Source organism: Mauremys reevesii, linkage group 9 (genome assembly GCF_016161935.1).
Source record: "Mauremys reevesii isolate NIE-2019 linkage group 9, ASM1616193v1, whole genome shotgun sequence".
NCBI lineage: Eukaryota > Metazoa > Chordata > Testudines > Geoemydidae > Mauremys > Mauremys reevesii.
This window is the reverse complement of record NC_052631.1, coordinates 54,360,567-54,377,982: the sequence shown is the minus strand read 5'-3', so window position 1 is coordinate 54,377,982 and position 17,416 is coordinate 54,360,567. Positions and strand designations below refer to the sequence as shown.

General features: G+C 42.6%; 1 protein-coding gene across 1 annotated transcript; it reads left to right on the top strand.

The window, feature by feature from the left end:
* The first annotated feature begins 134 nt into the window (after positions 1–134).
* On the top strand, positions 135–6,304 carry FBXO45 (F-box protein 45). Its single transcript, XM_039488456.1, has 3 exons — positions 135–257; positions 1,054–1,410; positions 3,598–6,304. The coding sequence occupies exons 1-3, from the start codon at positions 183–185 to the stop codon at positions 3,781–3,783; spliced, it is 618 nt and encodes a 205-aa protein (XP_039344390.1). The 5' UTR covers positions 135–182; the 3' UTR covers positions 3,784–6,304.
* Positions 6,305–17,416: the final 11,112 nt, after the last annotated feature.

Here is a 17,416-nt window from a genome sequence, read left to right as displayed (position 1 = left end):
GGGCTGGCGGCCTGTGCTGTGCGCCGGGGTCACGCCAGGGCCGAGCGGCCCCGGCCGGCGCTGTCCGCGCACCCGGGCACTGCAGGGAGGGACCCTCCTGCCGCACCCGCCGTCCCGGCCCCAGCGCTTCCAGAGCCGCTATCTACTCCCTGAAATGACCCTTCTCCACCTTCGCCTTGACAATGGAACTGGCCTGTGGAGAGCAGGTTTTCCCTGGCTGCGCCTCCCCCCCGCTTCCATCCCCCTGTTGGAGAATGGCAAGTAGATCTGGTGTTGCTGAATTGTCATCTTGCAAGGAAGGCTTGTCTTAAGCTGCCGCCATTGGTCCTGCCAGCTGTTCAAAGCAAGTCTGGTCAGCTGTGCTTAAAATACTCTGCACAGCCAGCAGGCTGGCTCCAGTGCTGTGCCCTGGGAAGCTGAAATCGGGCTGACTATTTGAAAAATTTCCCTAATATAGACTGGGCTTTTAATTGCTTGTCTTACAGGTGCCCTCCACTTCGTACCATTCCCCTCAGTCCTCTCTATTGCGCTCTGGCAGGGGCCCAGGTACTCTGGTTCGTTACTCTCTGGGGTCTTCAGCCAGTAAACCCACTATCCTGCGCATAGGTGCTGACTCTGGGGGTGCTCCAGGGCTGGAGCACTGATGAGAAAAAAACAGTGGGTGCTCAGCACTCACTGTCAGCCCCACAGATTAGCTTCCTCCCTTCCCCCACAACCCTCCTGCCTGCCACAACCAGCTGTTCAGTGGTGTGCAGGAGGCACTGAGGGGGGAGAGAGAGGAGCAGGGGCATGAAGAAGTGGAGGGGAAGGCAGGAAGGGTTGGAGATGGGAGCTTGGGGGAAGGGGTGGAGTGCCGGGGGGGGGGGTCGAGCACCCCTTGGGAGCTCAGGAACTTGTCACCTCTGATCCTGCGTGCTTTTGCATCTCTTCTATACTGTGGTTTTTTAAAAGTTTGAAATGTGGTGGAAATGAGGTGTAAGATGTTAACGAATTAATTCATTTTATGATTATTCCCTCCACTCAAAAATCCCATCTCTCTTTCTGTGGTTTTAGGTACGGGCCTTTCAGCATGCTTTCAGCACCAATGACTGCTCCAGGAATGTGTACATCAAGAAAAATGGATTTACATTGCACCGGAACCCCATTGCTCAGAGCACAGATGGGGCAAGGACCAAGATCGGTTTCAGCGAGGGTCGTCATGCTTGGGAAGTTTGGTGGGAGGGGCCTCTTGGCACAGTGGCAGTAATTGGAATTGCCACAAAACGGGCTCCCATGCAGTGTCAGGGCTATGTAGCACTGCTGGGCAGTGATGACCAGAGTTGGGGATGGAATCTGGTGGACAATAATTTGCTACATAATGGAGAAGTGAATGGCAGTTTCCCACAGTGCAATAATGCACCAAAATACCAGGTGAGTGAGACTAAGCACCAGCTAGAGAGGCTCTAAGCATTTGTGAAGAGCTGTCCTTCAGGAATTGTCGGTCAAGAAAAAGACTTCATTGCCTAATAAGCCATAACACTGTTCTTTAATATGTCCCTTTTCTATTATAAAAATGTCTGTCTCCTAAACTGGTCTGACATGGCAACATATACAATATGTTTACCTTTTGAGGGGGAAAAATTTACCTTATTATCTTCTTTCTAATTTACTGGTTTATTTTAGATTACATCACTGTATGGTGTACAGATTCTGGATCCTACGTTGTCTCCTCCAGTTAGAATTAAATTAATCTTGTACCTTTCTTTTCTTAAATCTTATCTGATATTATCCTGCATTCATACAGTTCATTGAAAGGCAGCAACCTCTTTTCTAAAACGTACTAGAGCATTCTAAATGTTTTAACCAGGGATTTGTTCACTACTAACAGGGCTGTGTTTGATAAGCATTATGTCTTTTTGGTGCATCCCAGCGTTAAGTGTGCTGAGTCTAGTCAGTAATTGGATAGGAATTCTCCAAGGAAATCCTGAGTGATGCAGAGGTGATGTTTATTCAATAATTGATATTCTTAGAGGGGACATCTTTTGGATAAGACATAATATTGATGTTCAGATAACTTGCCATAATTAAAGAATGTGTGGCACTTCCCCGCCCCCCCCCCCTAAAATAGTGGTATTTCGCTTTGGCCAAATTCCACTTTTGGGTAATGACATTCTGCTTACTAGATTTTCTGACAGTACAGCTTCAATTGAATACACTATAATTCCCGACTTACACTGTTATGTAGTGTTGTGTGATGTTCCACTTCAGCTATGGCTGCATTTTAGTGGGTGAACATTGTTTAATTTATATTTATATACAATATTCCTAAGTCCCCACACTAAGTAAAGTTAGCTGTCTGAGTGGTATAGCAAACGTGATCTGTATAATGGCACTTAAATTTAAAAAATTGCACTTTTCTCTGAAACATGTATCCATGACTTTTTATGAGTAAAACATATTACTGTAATTTAAAGATCAGAGAGACTTTTTTCTGTAGTTACTTTTGTGCCTTTGATAGCACTATGTATAGTCACTCTACCTATTTACTTTGTGTGGTCAGTTTCCCTTGTTTGGGTCTTTCACACCCTAACAGGAAAGGACGGTGAGGAAGAACTTAAAACTATAGCAATGGTCATGGAGACTTAAGGATATCACAGAGACAAAACTGCTTTGATCTTAGTTTTTAAATTGACTTGATTTCAAGTTGATGCCTCTTTAAAGTATGCTTGAATTAAGTAAAGCCTGTGAGATCTTTCTTTTCATAAAATAAATACTAAAAAGTATACATTCTTAAGTGCCCTCTTACAAATTAGAGGTTAAAGGAGACTATATTTGAGGGTGGCTTGATTCTTCCACAACATAGAAGCTTGTGTAATATCATGTTACTGCTTGCTGTTGGGAGCTGTGTACTTATTTAAATTTAAAATCATGCTCTAGGTAAATTAACTGACATGCAATATCATGTTTATATGCTGATCTGTGATTCTCCTGGCGCATTCAATGTTTATTACTCTCATATATATTTTTTCTTTTGGCAAAAACAAATGGGGAAAAGTCTATACATAGTTTTGAAATTTCCTGCTCTATCAGTAAATAAGAGTGTAATGCTGATCTTCAGAGTGCATGCTTGGCAAAAAAAAAGTGTTTTAGTTCACATGGCATACAGCACCTACTTTCTTAAAACCAGTTCTGTGGCTTTAAAATCTCTCTGCAAAGGCTTTACCTATTTATCATAATGAAAGCTATATTCAGAGTCATGGGAAATACAGGGTGGAGGCCACTACAAAATAGCCACATACTGCAGAACACTGAAGTAGATATAATGCAGTGTATTAATTCTTACTGCCAGATCAGTCACATGTGAAGAGTCACATTTGGGATATTTAGCATTGTGATTGTTAACTTGAAATTTTCAGTACAGCTATACAGAATCTTGTGAGCATCAGTGAAACTGACATTCCCACAGAAAAATTAATTCATTTTTATTGAGAAACAGAAAAATGCCATTCTCTTAAGGTCTCCTGTTCTACTGTCTATGTGCTAACATTTATTTTATTTCCCTTTTAATTGGTCTCCCTTTGAATATTGCCTAACTCTTCTTCCTATCTCCGTTTGCAGATAGGTGAGAGGATTCGAGTCATCTTGGACATGGAAGACAAGACATTAGCCTTTGAGCGGGGCTATGAGTTCTTGGGAGTTGCATTCAGAGGATTGCCAAAGGCCTGCCTATATCCAGCAGTGTCTGCTGTGTATGGTAACACAGAGGTGACTTTGGTCTACCTGGGAAAACCTCTAGATGGATAACATTGATTGTTTCATTGGGACATCAAGATGTGGAAGATCTGGAGAAGAAATCTGCACGTTGGTTAGAGGGAAAGATGAACTTGAAATAAAGTGTGGGTGCGTGTGCAAGAAACATCCAGGAAAACAAAGAATTGTGATCTGGAGAACCAGCCATACTGCAGGAATTGTTACATTTCCTTTTTCTATCAAACCAGAAAAATCCTCAGGGTTGGAGTTGGTTGATTGGGCAGTTCACACATGCATGTTGCAACAGATTTCATTGCTAAGATGTCTGTGCGTGATCTCAAATACATAAGGAAAGATTTGATAGACGTGCTTGAGGAAACTAACCTGAGAATTTGTAGGTAGCGTGTTTTGTGAAAGACTCCCATTTTAAAACTGTTCCTTCCGGGCCAGTGTGGCTACCAGAGGGGAGAGAGTCTGGCTGGGTTTTATTTATATTTTTTAACATATTGAGAAGCATGGTCTGCCTGGACTGCACTTCTCTTATACAATGAGATATACAATTTGTGCAGCTATTTTAAAGTGTATTTTAAAGGTTGTATATACCGAATATGTGTAAAAAAAAAAAATCCTGTTAAAACAAAAGGTTGGCTTCTTTCTAAACTGGGATATAATTTCTTAAAGGAAAAACCACTACATGGCATCAGAACAACCTCTGTTGAGAGATAGACAACATGCATGCAAGTGTTATAAAGCATCTTGGGATGCTTTTGTGGAAGAAGGTGCTACATCGGCTCATTTGGATGTGGAGAAAGTTTCCATGGCTAGAGCAATTTTTGTTTTTCTGTGACAAAAAGAAGCCCCCCATGAGTTTTATTATGCCACAAATCCTGATCCCTATTAACAAGGGAATGCAAACCTATTTCCTGGGTTGATCTTCCTCTTGATGCAGAAAAACTAATTCATCTTTAAGAAGTCATAAAGTTTATAATATTGTAAAATGAGGCTTTCAAAGTAATATGAAAAACAATGTTGAACTTCCTGGGTCTAGATTTTTATTTTTCTGCTAAAATGTTTTACTAAGGATTCAAGGCTTCCTTTTATTTGACTTAAATTGGGTGTTTAAAAGACAAACAACCCCGCAAATATCCAGGTATGGGCTGTCTACCTACAGCCAAGAGTAGTAAAACTCTCACCGCCCTCTGACAGGAATTCTGGATCAGGTCTACTGTGTGGAGTTTTCACCCATTTCATTTTTCTAAAAACTATTTTTCACAATCTTGTCAGCATTACAGTACTCATGGAATCTGGTATCACAGCCTTCTCAATCAGTTGTGTCCTAAGGAAGTAGATGTAGGTGCTGTAGCAGCTGCTTTCCACAGAGGCTGAAAGCTCAACAGTGGTCTAGGAAACTGCCAGCTTCCACAATGAAAAATGCAAAGTTAGCCTCCAACCTGGCAATAACATCTTAACCTCTAAGCCCTGAGGCCAGCCCTTGGTACTAAAATTTTATTTCTTTTTTTGGTTTGTTTCTCCAAGCTACACAGAGCTATCTTAACTTTTTTCAGGATTATTATTTGAGGGAAGGGGAAGGGAAACATTTGTACAAACTCTTAATTTGTCTGTGCTAGAGAATCTGAATCATGTAATCTCAGGCATATCTTTAAATTCTCTGTGTATGGGCATGAGAGGAAATTCTTAAGTTATTGATTCCATTTTTTTTCTGTTATCTGATTAAGCCAGGGGAAATGGTACAGGTAGTTGTCTGGGGTGCTGTTGAAGAACTAGGTTTTGGAATGCTTTTTACATAATACATAACAGGGTTCTGCCCTGGAACAGACTCTGTTGTTGCTACTTGAAGGGTTCTAAAATATTTATTTGTTTTATGTGTAGTCTGTTACTTAAAGGGAATATCTGTTGAGGTCAGTTTCTCTTGTTTGTTTTTGAAAACAAAATGAACATTAAGAAATGAAAGACCTTTTAAAACATGGAACTGAAACATGGAACAGTTGAATGAAGTGAGACCTGTAGATGTGAAAAACTTTTAGAAAAATCTAATTGTTACAAACATTTACTATTTGTACTAGATTGTAAACTATATATCAATACAGCAGAACATTATGGCATCAATTTAAAAACTGTCCTAAAATGAAAGAAAAACTTATGTTAGATTAATGTGCTTTTTAAATGAGTCTTGGAAGGCGTGGCCTCTGCACTTGTTTATGGAATCCAAGTATATATAGCTAATCCCAAGAACTGTTCCAGAGAATTTTGTTCATGAATTAGGTTTCACTTTTCTTTTTCAGGTAATGCCATGCCCTCCTTCCCTATAAATTAGAAGTGGTGGAAGCTGAACATTCCTTTCCTTGGAGGGTGGGGGGTGGGAAACATCTTGCTTATGTAAACTTGTTATAACTTATTACTGGAGACCAATGCTAGTTGTACAAAATATTAAAATAAACTCTGCTACAACATAAAAGGAAATGTTTGTGTATTGTTATAACAGCATTCAAGGCATGTTGGTGGGGGAGTTGAAGTAGCAATTTTGAGAGTGTTGAATTGGAGAAATTTCATTAAGTTCAACTGCCAAAAAGGTGAGGCCAATAGTGATTGATTTCTGCTGTTTGATTTGTAGTGTGGGCATTTTAAAAAGAGAGAGCCCCTGGCCAATGATTGTAAAGAGTTTGTAACACAATGGTATGTATATGTGCTTGTGTACTCTGAAACACAGGAAATCTCACAGGTGATTTTGACTCAGTTGGGAGCGCTCTCCCTAAGAGCCAGAAAGATGTTGGTTCAAGTTTCATACCAGGAGATGAGTTGATATTTATTGCTGAGACTTCACTGCAGTGTGTGCAGTGTGCACAGAGAGTTCTTTCTGCCACTCTGTGGCTCTTGATGTGAAAGTTAAAGGTTGTGGGTACCTTTAAGGAGAGTGAATAAATGTTTTCCCTCTTAATAAGAGGCTCCAGAGCAGGGGTTCTCAAACTTCTTTTGCTAGGCCCTCCTTTGAAAATATTTCAGGCTGTGATGACCCCCTAAAGTTACCATATTTCAGGTTCCCAAAGAGAGAACCTGCTGGAGGTACAGGGGTGGGGAGCGGGATAGCTCAGTGGTTTGAGCATTGGCCTGCTAAATCCAGGGTTGTGAGTTCAGTCCTTGAGGGGGCCACTTAGGGATCTGGGGCAAAAATTGGTTCCCCTAGTGAAGGGAGTGGGCTGGACTCAATGACATTTCAAGGTCCCTTCCAGTTCTAGAAGATTGGTATATCTCCAATTATAAAAAAAAAAAAAAAAAGATACAGCAGCCACCACTCTCTGGCCACCTAGCTCTGAAGGCAGCAGTGCTGCCAAAAGCAACACAGAAGTAAAGATGGCAATACCATATAATTCCACCCTTACTTCTGCACTACTGCTGGTAGTGATGCTGCCTTCAGAGCTGGGCACCTGGCCAACAGTAAGGCCGTCCCTACCCATACGCAAAGTACGCAGCTGCGTAAGGCACCAGGAACTTTGGGGCACCAAATTTCCTGGTGCGCTGTGCAGTGCTGCTCCAGCCCCTGCTCTGCCTCTTCCCACCCTGCTCCTCCCCTCCCCAAAGCCCCTGCCCTCCTCCGCTCTGCCCCAGCCCCACCCCCACTCTCCTGAGGACTGCTGCAGGGCCAGGCCTGCACTCACCAGCAGCGAGAAATGCAGGGACCTGACCCCAGCCACACCGCTGCTGAATGCTGGGGGGCGGTTCCCCCCTACCCCCCAATCCAGTCCCACCCCCCACAGAGGCCTGCCCACCCCCCACCCTGTGAGGGTGTTGTGTAGGCCCCCAGAATAGCTAAGAATGGTCCTGGCCAGCAGCCACCACTCTCCAGCCACCCAGCGCTGAAGGGAATGCAGAAATAAAGGTGGCAATACCAAGTCGTGAACATGGGTTCATATTTCAAAAATCTGCCCAGATGGAGATTGGAGGACCAAAAAAGAGGTCATGTCCAGGAAAACCTGGATGTTTAGTAATCCTACTTTTAGATGACCAATAAAACATGGCAAAAGGGTGGGTCTTGTGACCCCCCCCCCCCACAATAGCCTTGTGACCTCCTTTTTGGTCGGGACCTCCAGTTTGAGAAATGCTGCTCTAGAGTGAATGGGGATGATATTTGTTATTTATATTACAACAGCTGAATAAAAAAAAATTGAGGCATTTTTACCACTTTTAACTTATCACTCAAAGTTAGGAAAATCTGTTGTCCTTTTATTTTGAGTAGTGTAAATTCGTGGCAAGAACTTGTCCCTTATTTTATGCAGGAGGAACAATCATCAAGGGGATGTTTGCTTACCCTGCTGACACTCATTTCCTTTCAGATCTTACCCTGGACAATTGACTTTATGGCAAGTGCATTCATTAGACGAAGATTTTAGGAGTAATACATTCTCTCACCCATGACTGGTAAGCATTTTGCTATTCAGTACTATACAAACATACTTATTTGTGATGTCTGACGAAGTGGGTATTCACCTATGAAAGCTTATGCTCCAATTACTTCTATTAGTCTATAAGGTGCCACAGGACTCTTTGTCGCTTTTTACATACTTATTTGTGGCTTTCTGATTTTTTTTGCTCATCATTCTTAAAATGATACACTTACTAGGTAGTATCACTAGGAATGGAAGATTTAAGAAACTATGCCGTTATCCCCAAACTAACTTTTCTCTATTATAGATGCTGCTTTTAAAATGGTTTGATTTGAGGAAACTTGTCCCAAATGAAAAGTTTTATGCTCTTTGGTTCATTACATTAGTGAAATATAGTCAGGCACACTAATGTTGAAAATAAATCTATAATCAAAAGGGGTGATTTGGATTAACCGTTGGTAAGTAATTATGAGAGCTCCTTCATCCTTCTATGTTTTTGGATTTCAGGGAATATAAAGATATAACAGAAGGTAAGACCTAGTGGTGGTGCTGGTTACTTGAGCTAACTTTTGTTATGAAGGTACATGTTCTGTGGGATTTGTGGCTGCTTTTGGATGCTCACTTTGCAGAAGTACCCAGATTAACTTTTCTTTGCCTTCGGCTAGGGTATTGGTGGCTTCTTTTAGATGTGGATCTTGCCACAGTCATCTGTAGCACCTCTAGCCTGGGTTACACTAATTGGGGCTACACTTGCTGACACTTTTGAGTATTCTTCTAATAGAGAATGCAGTTCCTTGTTTGTTACTGGTGTCTTACTTGTGGCGCATATTACATGGTTTTCCATGGGGCACTCTTACTTCCAGTTTGCAGAGGCAGTTCAAGGTGTATTTGACTCAAGGCTCTTCATTTTTCGGGTCCTGGTTAGGATCAGAGAGATGGTGTCAAGGGAATCCAACTGAAATCCAACTTAGGTGAAATAACTTGGTGTGTATTTTTGTATAGGTAGTGGCCTCTCAGTTCTTGAGCTCCTCCTCGGTCTGAAAGGGCCAGTATTTGAAGGTCTTTAGGGCAAAGCCTGTCAGTTTACTCAGATTTTCCCCTGAAGAAGCAGTTTAGTGGGGAAGGAGTTCCATTCTATTTTGGAGGAGTTGGAACAGAATTCTTTCAGGATCATGAATATTTTATTAATAGATTTGTGACTTCTGGGTACCCATCTTGCTCTGTCTATCGGGGGGCTGTGCACGTCTTATAGCCCCAGTATCAGGCGGCGATGCAGGGGCAGCACCAGCGGGCTGGGCCCTGCTGCTCTGGTCCAGCTCCGGGCAGAACCTGGAAGCACGGGCTGCACCCGGCGGATTGGCACTGGCACGGAGGCTCCCGGCTGAGAGGATGCCCTGTTTCTCTGTGACTGTTGGGGGGGGGGCAACCCCAGCCCTAGCCCTAGCCCTGCTCTCCTGGCAAAGTCCCGGGCCAGGAAGAGTGCTCATGCTCAGGTACCCCACCAGCAGGCAAGCCACCGCCTGGCCTGTGGCACAGAGCCCCAGAGCTGGGTGGACATGTGGGAGGGGATAGGCTGCCAGGGAGCTGGGGGCAGGGGCGGCTCTAGACATTTTGCTGCCCCAAGCATGGAGGGTCCGCTGGTCCCGCAGCTTCGGCAGACCTCCCGCAGGCACGCCTGCGGGAGGTCCACTGAAGCTACGGGACCAGTAGACTCTCCGCAGGCAAGCCACCCTGCCTGCTGCCCTAGCAGCAACCAGCAGAGCGCTCCCCTGCGGCTTTCCGCCCCAGGCACGCGCTTGGAGCGCTGGTGCCTGGAGCCACCCTTGGCTGGGGGTCTGGCAGGGAATCACTGTCTGCTGTATGGGTGACACTCCAATGCTGTCAGATGCTCTTCTCCTTTTCTCTCTATCACCAGGACAGGTGCTCCTTGCACTCAACAGAGACCACAAGATAGGTATATCTCCATAGAACTGGAAGGGACCCTGAAAGGTCATCTAGTCCAGCCCCCTGCCTTCACTAGCAGGACCAAGTACTGATTTTGCCCCAGATTCCTAAGCGGCCCCCTCAAAGATTGAACTCACAACTCTGGGTTTAGCAGGCCAGTGTTCAAACCACTGAGCTATCCCTCCCGCTTTCTGGAGGTGCGGGAAGGGGCAGGATGCATCAGTCTTCCTCCTCCTGCTTCCCACAGTGTAACTGAAGTTCTGTTTGCTTGAGTAATTAGTGGGCAGATTCTGGTGTAATATGATCTGTGGAAGTAATCTATTAGTGCATTGAAATGATGATCCGGTTTGTCGGCATATATTTCCCCACCATTCTTACAAATGGCACTGGATTGCTCCCAGTGAAAATTCTTTGTTTGGTTTATCTTGAGCACTTGATACAACTTGTGCATAATCTGTTTCATTATAGCTTCCTCTATTTGTGTGTCTTCACACCACAACAGAGGAGGGAAGGGTTTTAAAAGATAGGAAAATATGGCTGTCAAACTACAAAAATCGTCAGAGTGACTTGGTGAGTGGAATAAGTGGAACTACTAAGTTTCTTGTTATAACTAATTAAATTCCAGCTTGTATCCCTTTTAATAGTCAGGTATGATTGGCTCAAAATCTGGGTTAACAATATTGGAGATGTTAAGTAGCTAGTAAACTGACAGGGATACACGTTAGCCCATACCCTGGGGAATTCTTAGTAAGTCAGTTCTTTGTAAATCACAAATAGTCATTTTTAATCCTCTCAGGGAGAGTACAATATCTTATGGCTCTGCTGGGCCCCACTAATGAAGAATGAGGAGAAAGTCATCTAGTATATTTCTGCTGTAGGAAACAAAAGAACTGACTTTTTGTTTTTCCTCACTGTAACAGGGTGCTGGCTCGGAGAAACAAGCCAGGCCCCTGTTAGCCCTGCTCCAGAGGAAGAAGGGTATTAGTTGGGCTGGCTGAGGGGCTATGCCCGAATTACCAGAGTGGATCCACCTGCAGGCCTGGGTAGCCAGCCTGCCCTATAAAACTGGCTAAGAGACAGGAAGCAGGGGGAGACAGGAAAGGGAGGAGTGTGGGCTCTAGATCCCGGCTGGTGGGAAGTTAGTAGTCTCCCAGAGTGTTGGTCTCTGTAAATATCTGTAAATAATAGGTGGTAGGAAAGGACACAAACAGTAAAAGGACGCGGGTGCTGCACTTCAGTTGGTCTCTGACTGTGTTTGTGGAGGGGCCGGGAGCAGGAACCGCTACATTCACCAAGAAAAGTGGCTGTAAGAAATTGGGAAAAATACACACAAGAGCTACAATGAAATTAGATGAGTTTTTTGGGTCACATTTCAATGTTTGCAGTGCTCATTTCAAGGCAGATGCAACATTAAATATTTTGTAAAGAAAGTAAAGCTGGTTTTAGAGCCTTTATTAATTGTAGAACATTAGTGCAGACACACTGGTTCTAGACCAGAGGTTCTCAGGACAAATTGTTTGGTGGCATCAGAGTGCATCCACCAACTCTTGCTGGTGGCCACTCTCTCACTTTTTCTTAAAATATTTAACTATCTTTAGGAAAAACAAATAAATATGCACATATACATGTCCAAATCATTGTAATTTATGTATTACTAGCTAGTAAGTCTGCTGTGAAAAGTGATATTAACAAACATACAAGTATCACTTTTCACAGCAGCCTTACTTAGCCCTCCCAAGCCTAGGGACAAATTAATCCCTGGATGGGGGATCGAGGGAGGCAGTGGGGGACTGGAGCCCGAAGCCCCTCATCGAGTCTGGGGCCTGCTGCCACACAGCTGGAACCTGCAGATGGAGCCTGAAGCCCCTTGGCTGGAGCCTGCTGCCCCGCCACTCCAGGGCTGAAGCCCAAAGCCTGAGCCTCATCGCCCCTGGGAAGGTGGGGAACTCACCAGCTCTGAGTGCACCCCCTTTATAAATTTAAAACACTTTTAAAATACATTTAACACCATTATAAATACTAGACGCAAAGCAGGGTTTGGGCTGGAGGCTGACAGCTCGTGACCTCCCATGTAATAACCTCGTGACCCCCTGAGGGGTCCTAAGCTCCAGTCTGAGAACCCCTGCTTTATCCAGACATTTTCCATCCCTTGAAGTGTTTCATTTTCTGGCTGGGCTGTTCTGACTAGAGCTTCCCGGGAAATCTAGTGTTGCCAAATATAGGTTGAGTGACTAAGATAAAATGGGTTTAGGCCCAGGTGGCTTAATTTACTACAACTCTAACTTTATACAATATAATCTTCTTTTCCTCATTGCTATGGTATTTGGACACTTAAACTAATGAAAATTAAACTTATCATGAGTACAAAAGCTACCCCCAAGGCTAACTCCATTGAATTCTGCCTCTGTAACTCACTGCCTTCACCTACTGTGACCTGAAGAAGAGCTCTGTGTAATCTTGAAAGCTTCTCGCTTTCACCAACAGAAGTTGGTCCAATAAAAGCTATTACCTCACTCAGTTTGTCTCTGTAGTATCCTGGGACTAACATGAGTACGACAACACGGTCCCTCTGTGGGATGGAGAACTCACACTTGTGCTCTGATAGGTAGACTGTTAGGGAAAATAAATTCCCCAGTTGAGAGTGCTTCTATGGCCTGACTAACTTTGGGATACTTGTCCTGGAGGGGAAAGGTCTTTTGATGTAGAGAAGGAGGTGGTACTGCGAGTTAATGTTGTTACTCGTATCCATGAACAGTAATGGATACGGTAAGACACTGAGACTGGGAACTGTTTTAATAAAGGGACATGTATCAACATGTAAACAAACCTTCCTCCATTCCTTCTTTCTGCCAGTTATTATGCTCGTCTTCTCTGGACTGAGCATCTGCTAGTTCTCTTTTGCTCACTCTGTATCTTGGTCAGATGATAGACCATGTTCCCTACTTTATTTTTCTGCTATAAATATCCGTCATACACTGGCTGAAACCATTATACCTGGATGGATAAAAATCAATGATTTTTTTCTTTTTAAATCCAAAAAAACCCAGATTTTTTTGATAAAATGCTTTTTGAGGAAAAATCCAATCTAAAGATAGATACATTATAGCTCAAAAATATCTCATCATGGAATAGGGATTATAAATTCTAATTCTATAGTATGAGACAATAGATTCATGTAATGTTTAAGAAGTTTTGTAATTGACTTCCAATAGTTCATGGATTAGAGACCCAATCTTATGGGGTTCCAGGGACTTCTGTATAGATTATTTAGGTTAATCTTTCTAGGTACCCAATTGGACTCAGTGCTCAGTCTAGAAGATACTATCATTGATGCTTAGTTTTGCAGTTCTCAAACTGTGGATTTGTGTCTCCAGAGATAACATGCCTGTTAACAGCAAAAATGTTTTAAAATAAATAAATATAGAGGTGAGAAATAACAGACCTCAACCCTATTGACCGTCTTCAAATTTGTGTACACAAAGTCAATCCCTTACCTCTCTCTAAAAGTGCAAAGTTTCAAAAAGTTCAATAAATAGAAAATTATTGGGGGCAGAATAGATCTGGACAAGGAGAAGAAGTCTGGAGATAAATGTGAGGAAGGAGGGACAGTCAGTAGAAACAAAAGTGAAACTGTTTGAGCAGCATATTCCAGAAGTCTTGAGGTCTTTCTGAGTGTAGCCTTCATTGATTTGAGATGTACCATACCATTCTCTCACTAGAAGGGAAAACCTATAATGACAGCAGGCCGTAAAAGAGACCCGGTTTGGGAATATTTTAATGAAGTTCCTCTACCTTTGCGTAAGACAGGCATGTGTGCAAAATGCAAACAGTGCAACAAAGAAATGCAAGGCCTGATTGCCTGAATGAAACATCAAAAGAAGTATTCCTTCTCAGGAGGAAGCTGTGTTGAAGATGATGAAAGGAACATGTCTGAACATGCAGGATCTTCAGGTTGGTCATCTTTTTTTTTCCGTACTTCTTTCTTAAGGACTGCCTGTCTTCCTTCTGGACTATTCTTGAATTCTCATGTTTGAGCAAAAAATATAGTTGTTACTCTATGGTACTATCATTTTAGATGCAGTTGTGATGAAAAAATAAATACCTGAAATAAACAGATCTTCCTTTTATAATTTCACCTTTAAAGTAGTACTGAGTGTCAGTGAATGCAATGAGTAATACTAAATGAGCAGTATGGTAATAATTAAATAACTTCATTGGCTTATTTTGTTTAGGAGAATCCATCCTCAACATACAGGATTCTGAAGACTATCCACCTTCAAGATCACCATCATTTTCTATAGTTTCAGAGTTATCTGCCAATGACAGTATTTCAATCACACCCTGGATGTCACATAGCCACAGTATATCACCTGTAGCAAAAAGAAAATACAATCTCCATCATCCAGAAACAACCATAGATAAGTTTGTGATAAGAACCAGCAGATTACAAAAAGAGGTAATTGATGAAAAAATTGCCCCGTTTGTTTATGCAACAAACTCTCCTTTTCGTATGATTGAGAACCCACATTTCATTAACATGGTCCAGTCATTAAGACCAGAATATAGTCCACCCAACAGAGCAGATGTTGCAGGCAAATTGCTGGATAACATGTAAGAAAGAGAGAAATTGAGCAGTGTGCAAAAGGTCTAGAGAGTAAAATTGTTAACCTGAGTCGTGATGGGTGGAGCAGTGTCCACAATGATTCTGTTCTATGTGCTTGTGTGACAACAGAAGAAGGGAACGTCTTCCTTACAGAACCAACTGATGCACACACAGAAGAATACTTACAAAAAGTAGCAGTAAAAGCTATAACAAACTGTAGGAAAAAATACAAATGTCTAGTATGCAGCTTGGTCACAAACAATGCTGCAAATGTATCCAAGATTAGAAGAATTTTTTTAGAAGAGAGTGAAGAGAGTCCCAAGCTAATAACATACGGTTGCAGTGCTCATTTGATGCACCTCCTAGCCAAAGACTTCAGTGTTCAAGAAATAAAGGCTAATGTCGTTGAAATTGCAAAATGCTTCCGTAACAGCCACTTTGCAGCAGCTGCTCTGAAAAAAGTGGGAGGAACCATGTTAACTCTCCCACAAGATGTGGGATGGAACTCAGTAGTGGATTGTTTTGAGCACTATATCAAGAACTGACCTAATCTGATGACAGTTTGTGAGCAAAATCGTGAAAAACTAGATGGCACTGTCGCAGCCAAAGTTCTCAACATTGGGCTTAAGAGAAATGTTGAACACATGCTGAGTATCCTGAAGCCTATTTCTGTAGCCTTGAACAAAATGCAGGGAAATAGCTATTCTATTACTGATGTTGTTGAAATTGGGAAGGAACTGGGTGAGATCTTAAAAAAGAGAAATATGCAATGACAGAGTTAAATCACAAGCATTAAAAAATGAATGGGACAAGCACTATCTCCAGCTCATTTTCTTGCAGATATTCTCAGTACTCGGTGCCAGGGTCAAACCTTAACTGTTGAAGAAGAGGAGTTGGCTATGACATGATCATCCAGCAATTATCCCTCCATAATGCCAACTATAATAAACTTCAGAGCTAAGGGTGAACCATTCAAGAAATATGTTTGCTGATGATGTGAACTGGTGGAAGTCACTTAAGCACTTGGATTTCAGAGACTGTTGAAGTGATAATCTCACTTTTAACAACATTAGCTGCTTCTGCCAGTGTAGAAAGAATATTTTCTTCCTTTGGACTAATTAATTCCAAATTGAGAAATCGTTTGGGACCTGAAAAAGCAGGAAAGCTTGTTTTTCTTCTCCAAATTATGAACAAACAGGAAAATGAAGATGAAGATGACTGAGTTAGCTGCAGAAGCCAATATTTTAAGTTTTTCATGTTGAGCTGGCTGACATAGTCAATTTATTTAAAAAAAAATTTCATTTAACTATTTTAGTTTAAAAACAATTTTAACAAAAACAAACCTGATTTTAAAAAACTTCAATGTTTAACTACATTCTGTAAACGGGTCGACTCACCCCCGCGGCGCCTCCTGCTGGTTGCTCTGCGAATTTGGCTCAATCCAGCCCTGGAGCACCCTCTGCAGGCTGGTGATCCACCTGTTCGTAGGCCCCCGTGTCCCTCCCTGGACCCGGTGCCCTTTTACATGGGGTGCTGCCCCCCTAGCAGTAACCCCTTTCTCTCTGGGTCTCCCTTTCTGTCTCAGGGAACCCCCACCCTCTATCCCTACCTTGCCTCAGTATTTGGCTACTGCCAGTCATTGTCTAGCCCCACACTCTGGGACAGACTGCAGTATCAGCCTACTCATCACAGGCAAAGTTGGGTTTGGACCTGCTGCCTTGGCCTACCCCTAGGTTGCCCTCTGCAACCCACAGTACCTGTTGGCCCTCTACTAGGCCACAGCCTGGGGCTTTCTAGGCCGGAGCTCCCCGGCTCCTCAGCCTTCCCCAGCCCTGCTGCACTCAGGTATCTAGTCTCAAGCCCTAAGCAGCCAGGCCCATCTCTCTCTATAGCCAGAGAGAGACTGTCTGGCTTCTGGCTTCCCGGCCTTCCTATAAGGCTCTGTTCCTCAGTTTGGGGCGTGGCCCCCAGCTGCAGCCACTTCCCTAATCAGCTCAGCTTGAGAGCAGCAGCTCTCAAGCCCTGCCAAGCTGTTTCTAACCCCTTAAAACCCCTTCGGGCAGGAGCAGGGTCCACCCTGCTACATATTCAAAAATTCATATGCTTGTTTTGTTAAAAATACTATATATTTGCTGTTGAAAAAAAAATCCAGAATACATAACGTTGTTGTTTTAGTTAAATAAAACAATGTAAATGTCTGTCTGGTGATGTTCTCCTCCTAATACAGCATGGCAAGATAATCCTCCAAATATTAATGATTAACCTGTTGAATTGGAGATATTTAAGAAGTCATTGGGAGGTGAACTATCTGCTTCAATTACCTTGGTAAATGAAATAACCAAACAAGCATTTATTTTCTGATATAGCTGTAAAACTAATCTGAAAAGTTTTCAAAATAAAACACTTAAAAATGTATAGTATGTACCTTCTAAAAATGAAACCTACATCTATCTCTGAGTTGTGAAGAATATGTATTAAGATAACAACCAACAAGAATGCACTTTTATGTAGAAATCATGATTAAATCGAGTCTTCCTGACTAGTGTTTTAAATCACGATTTAAATCAATTTGATTTAAATCAAATCTGCCCTTCTTGTAACTTGTAGTTTAATAATCTTGGGACATTGTGTTGTCTCCATGCTCGTAGGGTCAGAAGGGTCATCTAGTTTACCCCATGCCAAGATGCAGGAATTGTTGTGTCTAAAGCATCCAAGACAGCTGACTATCCAGCCTCCTTTT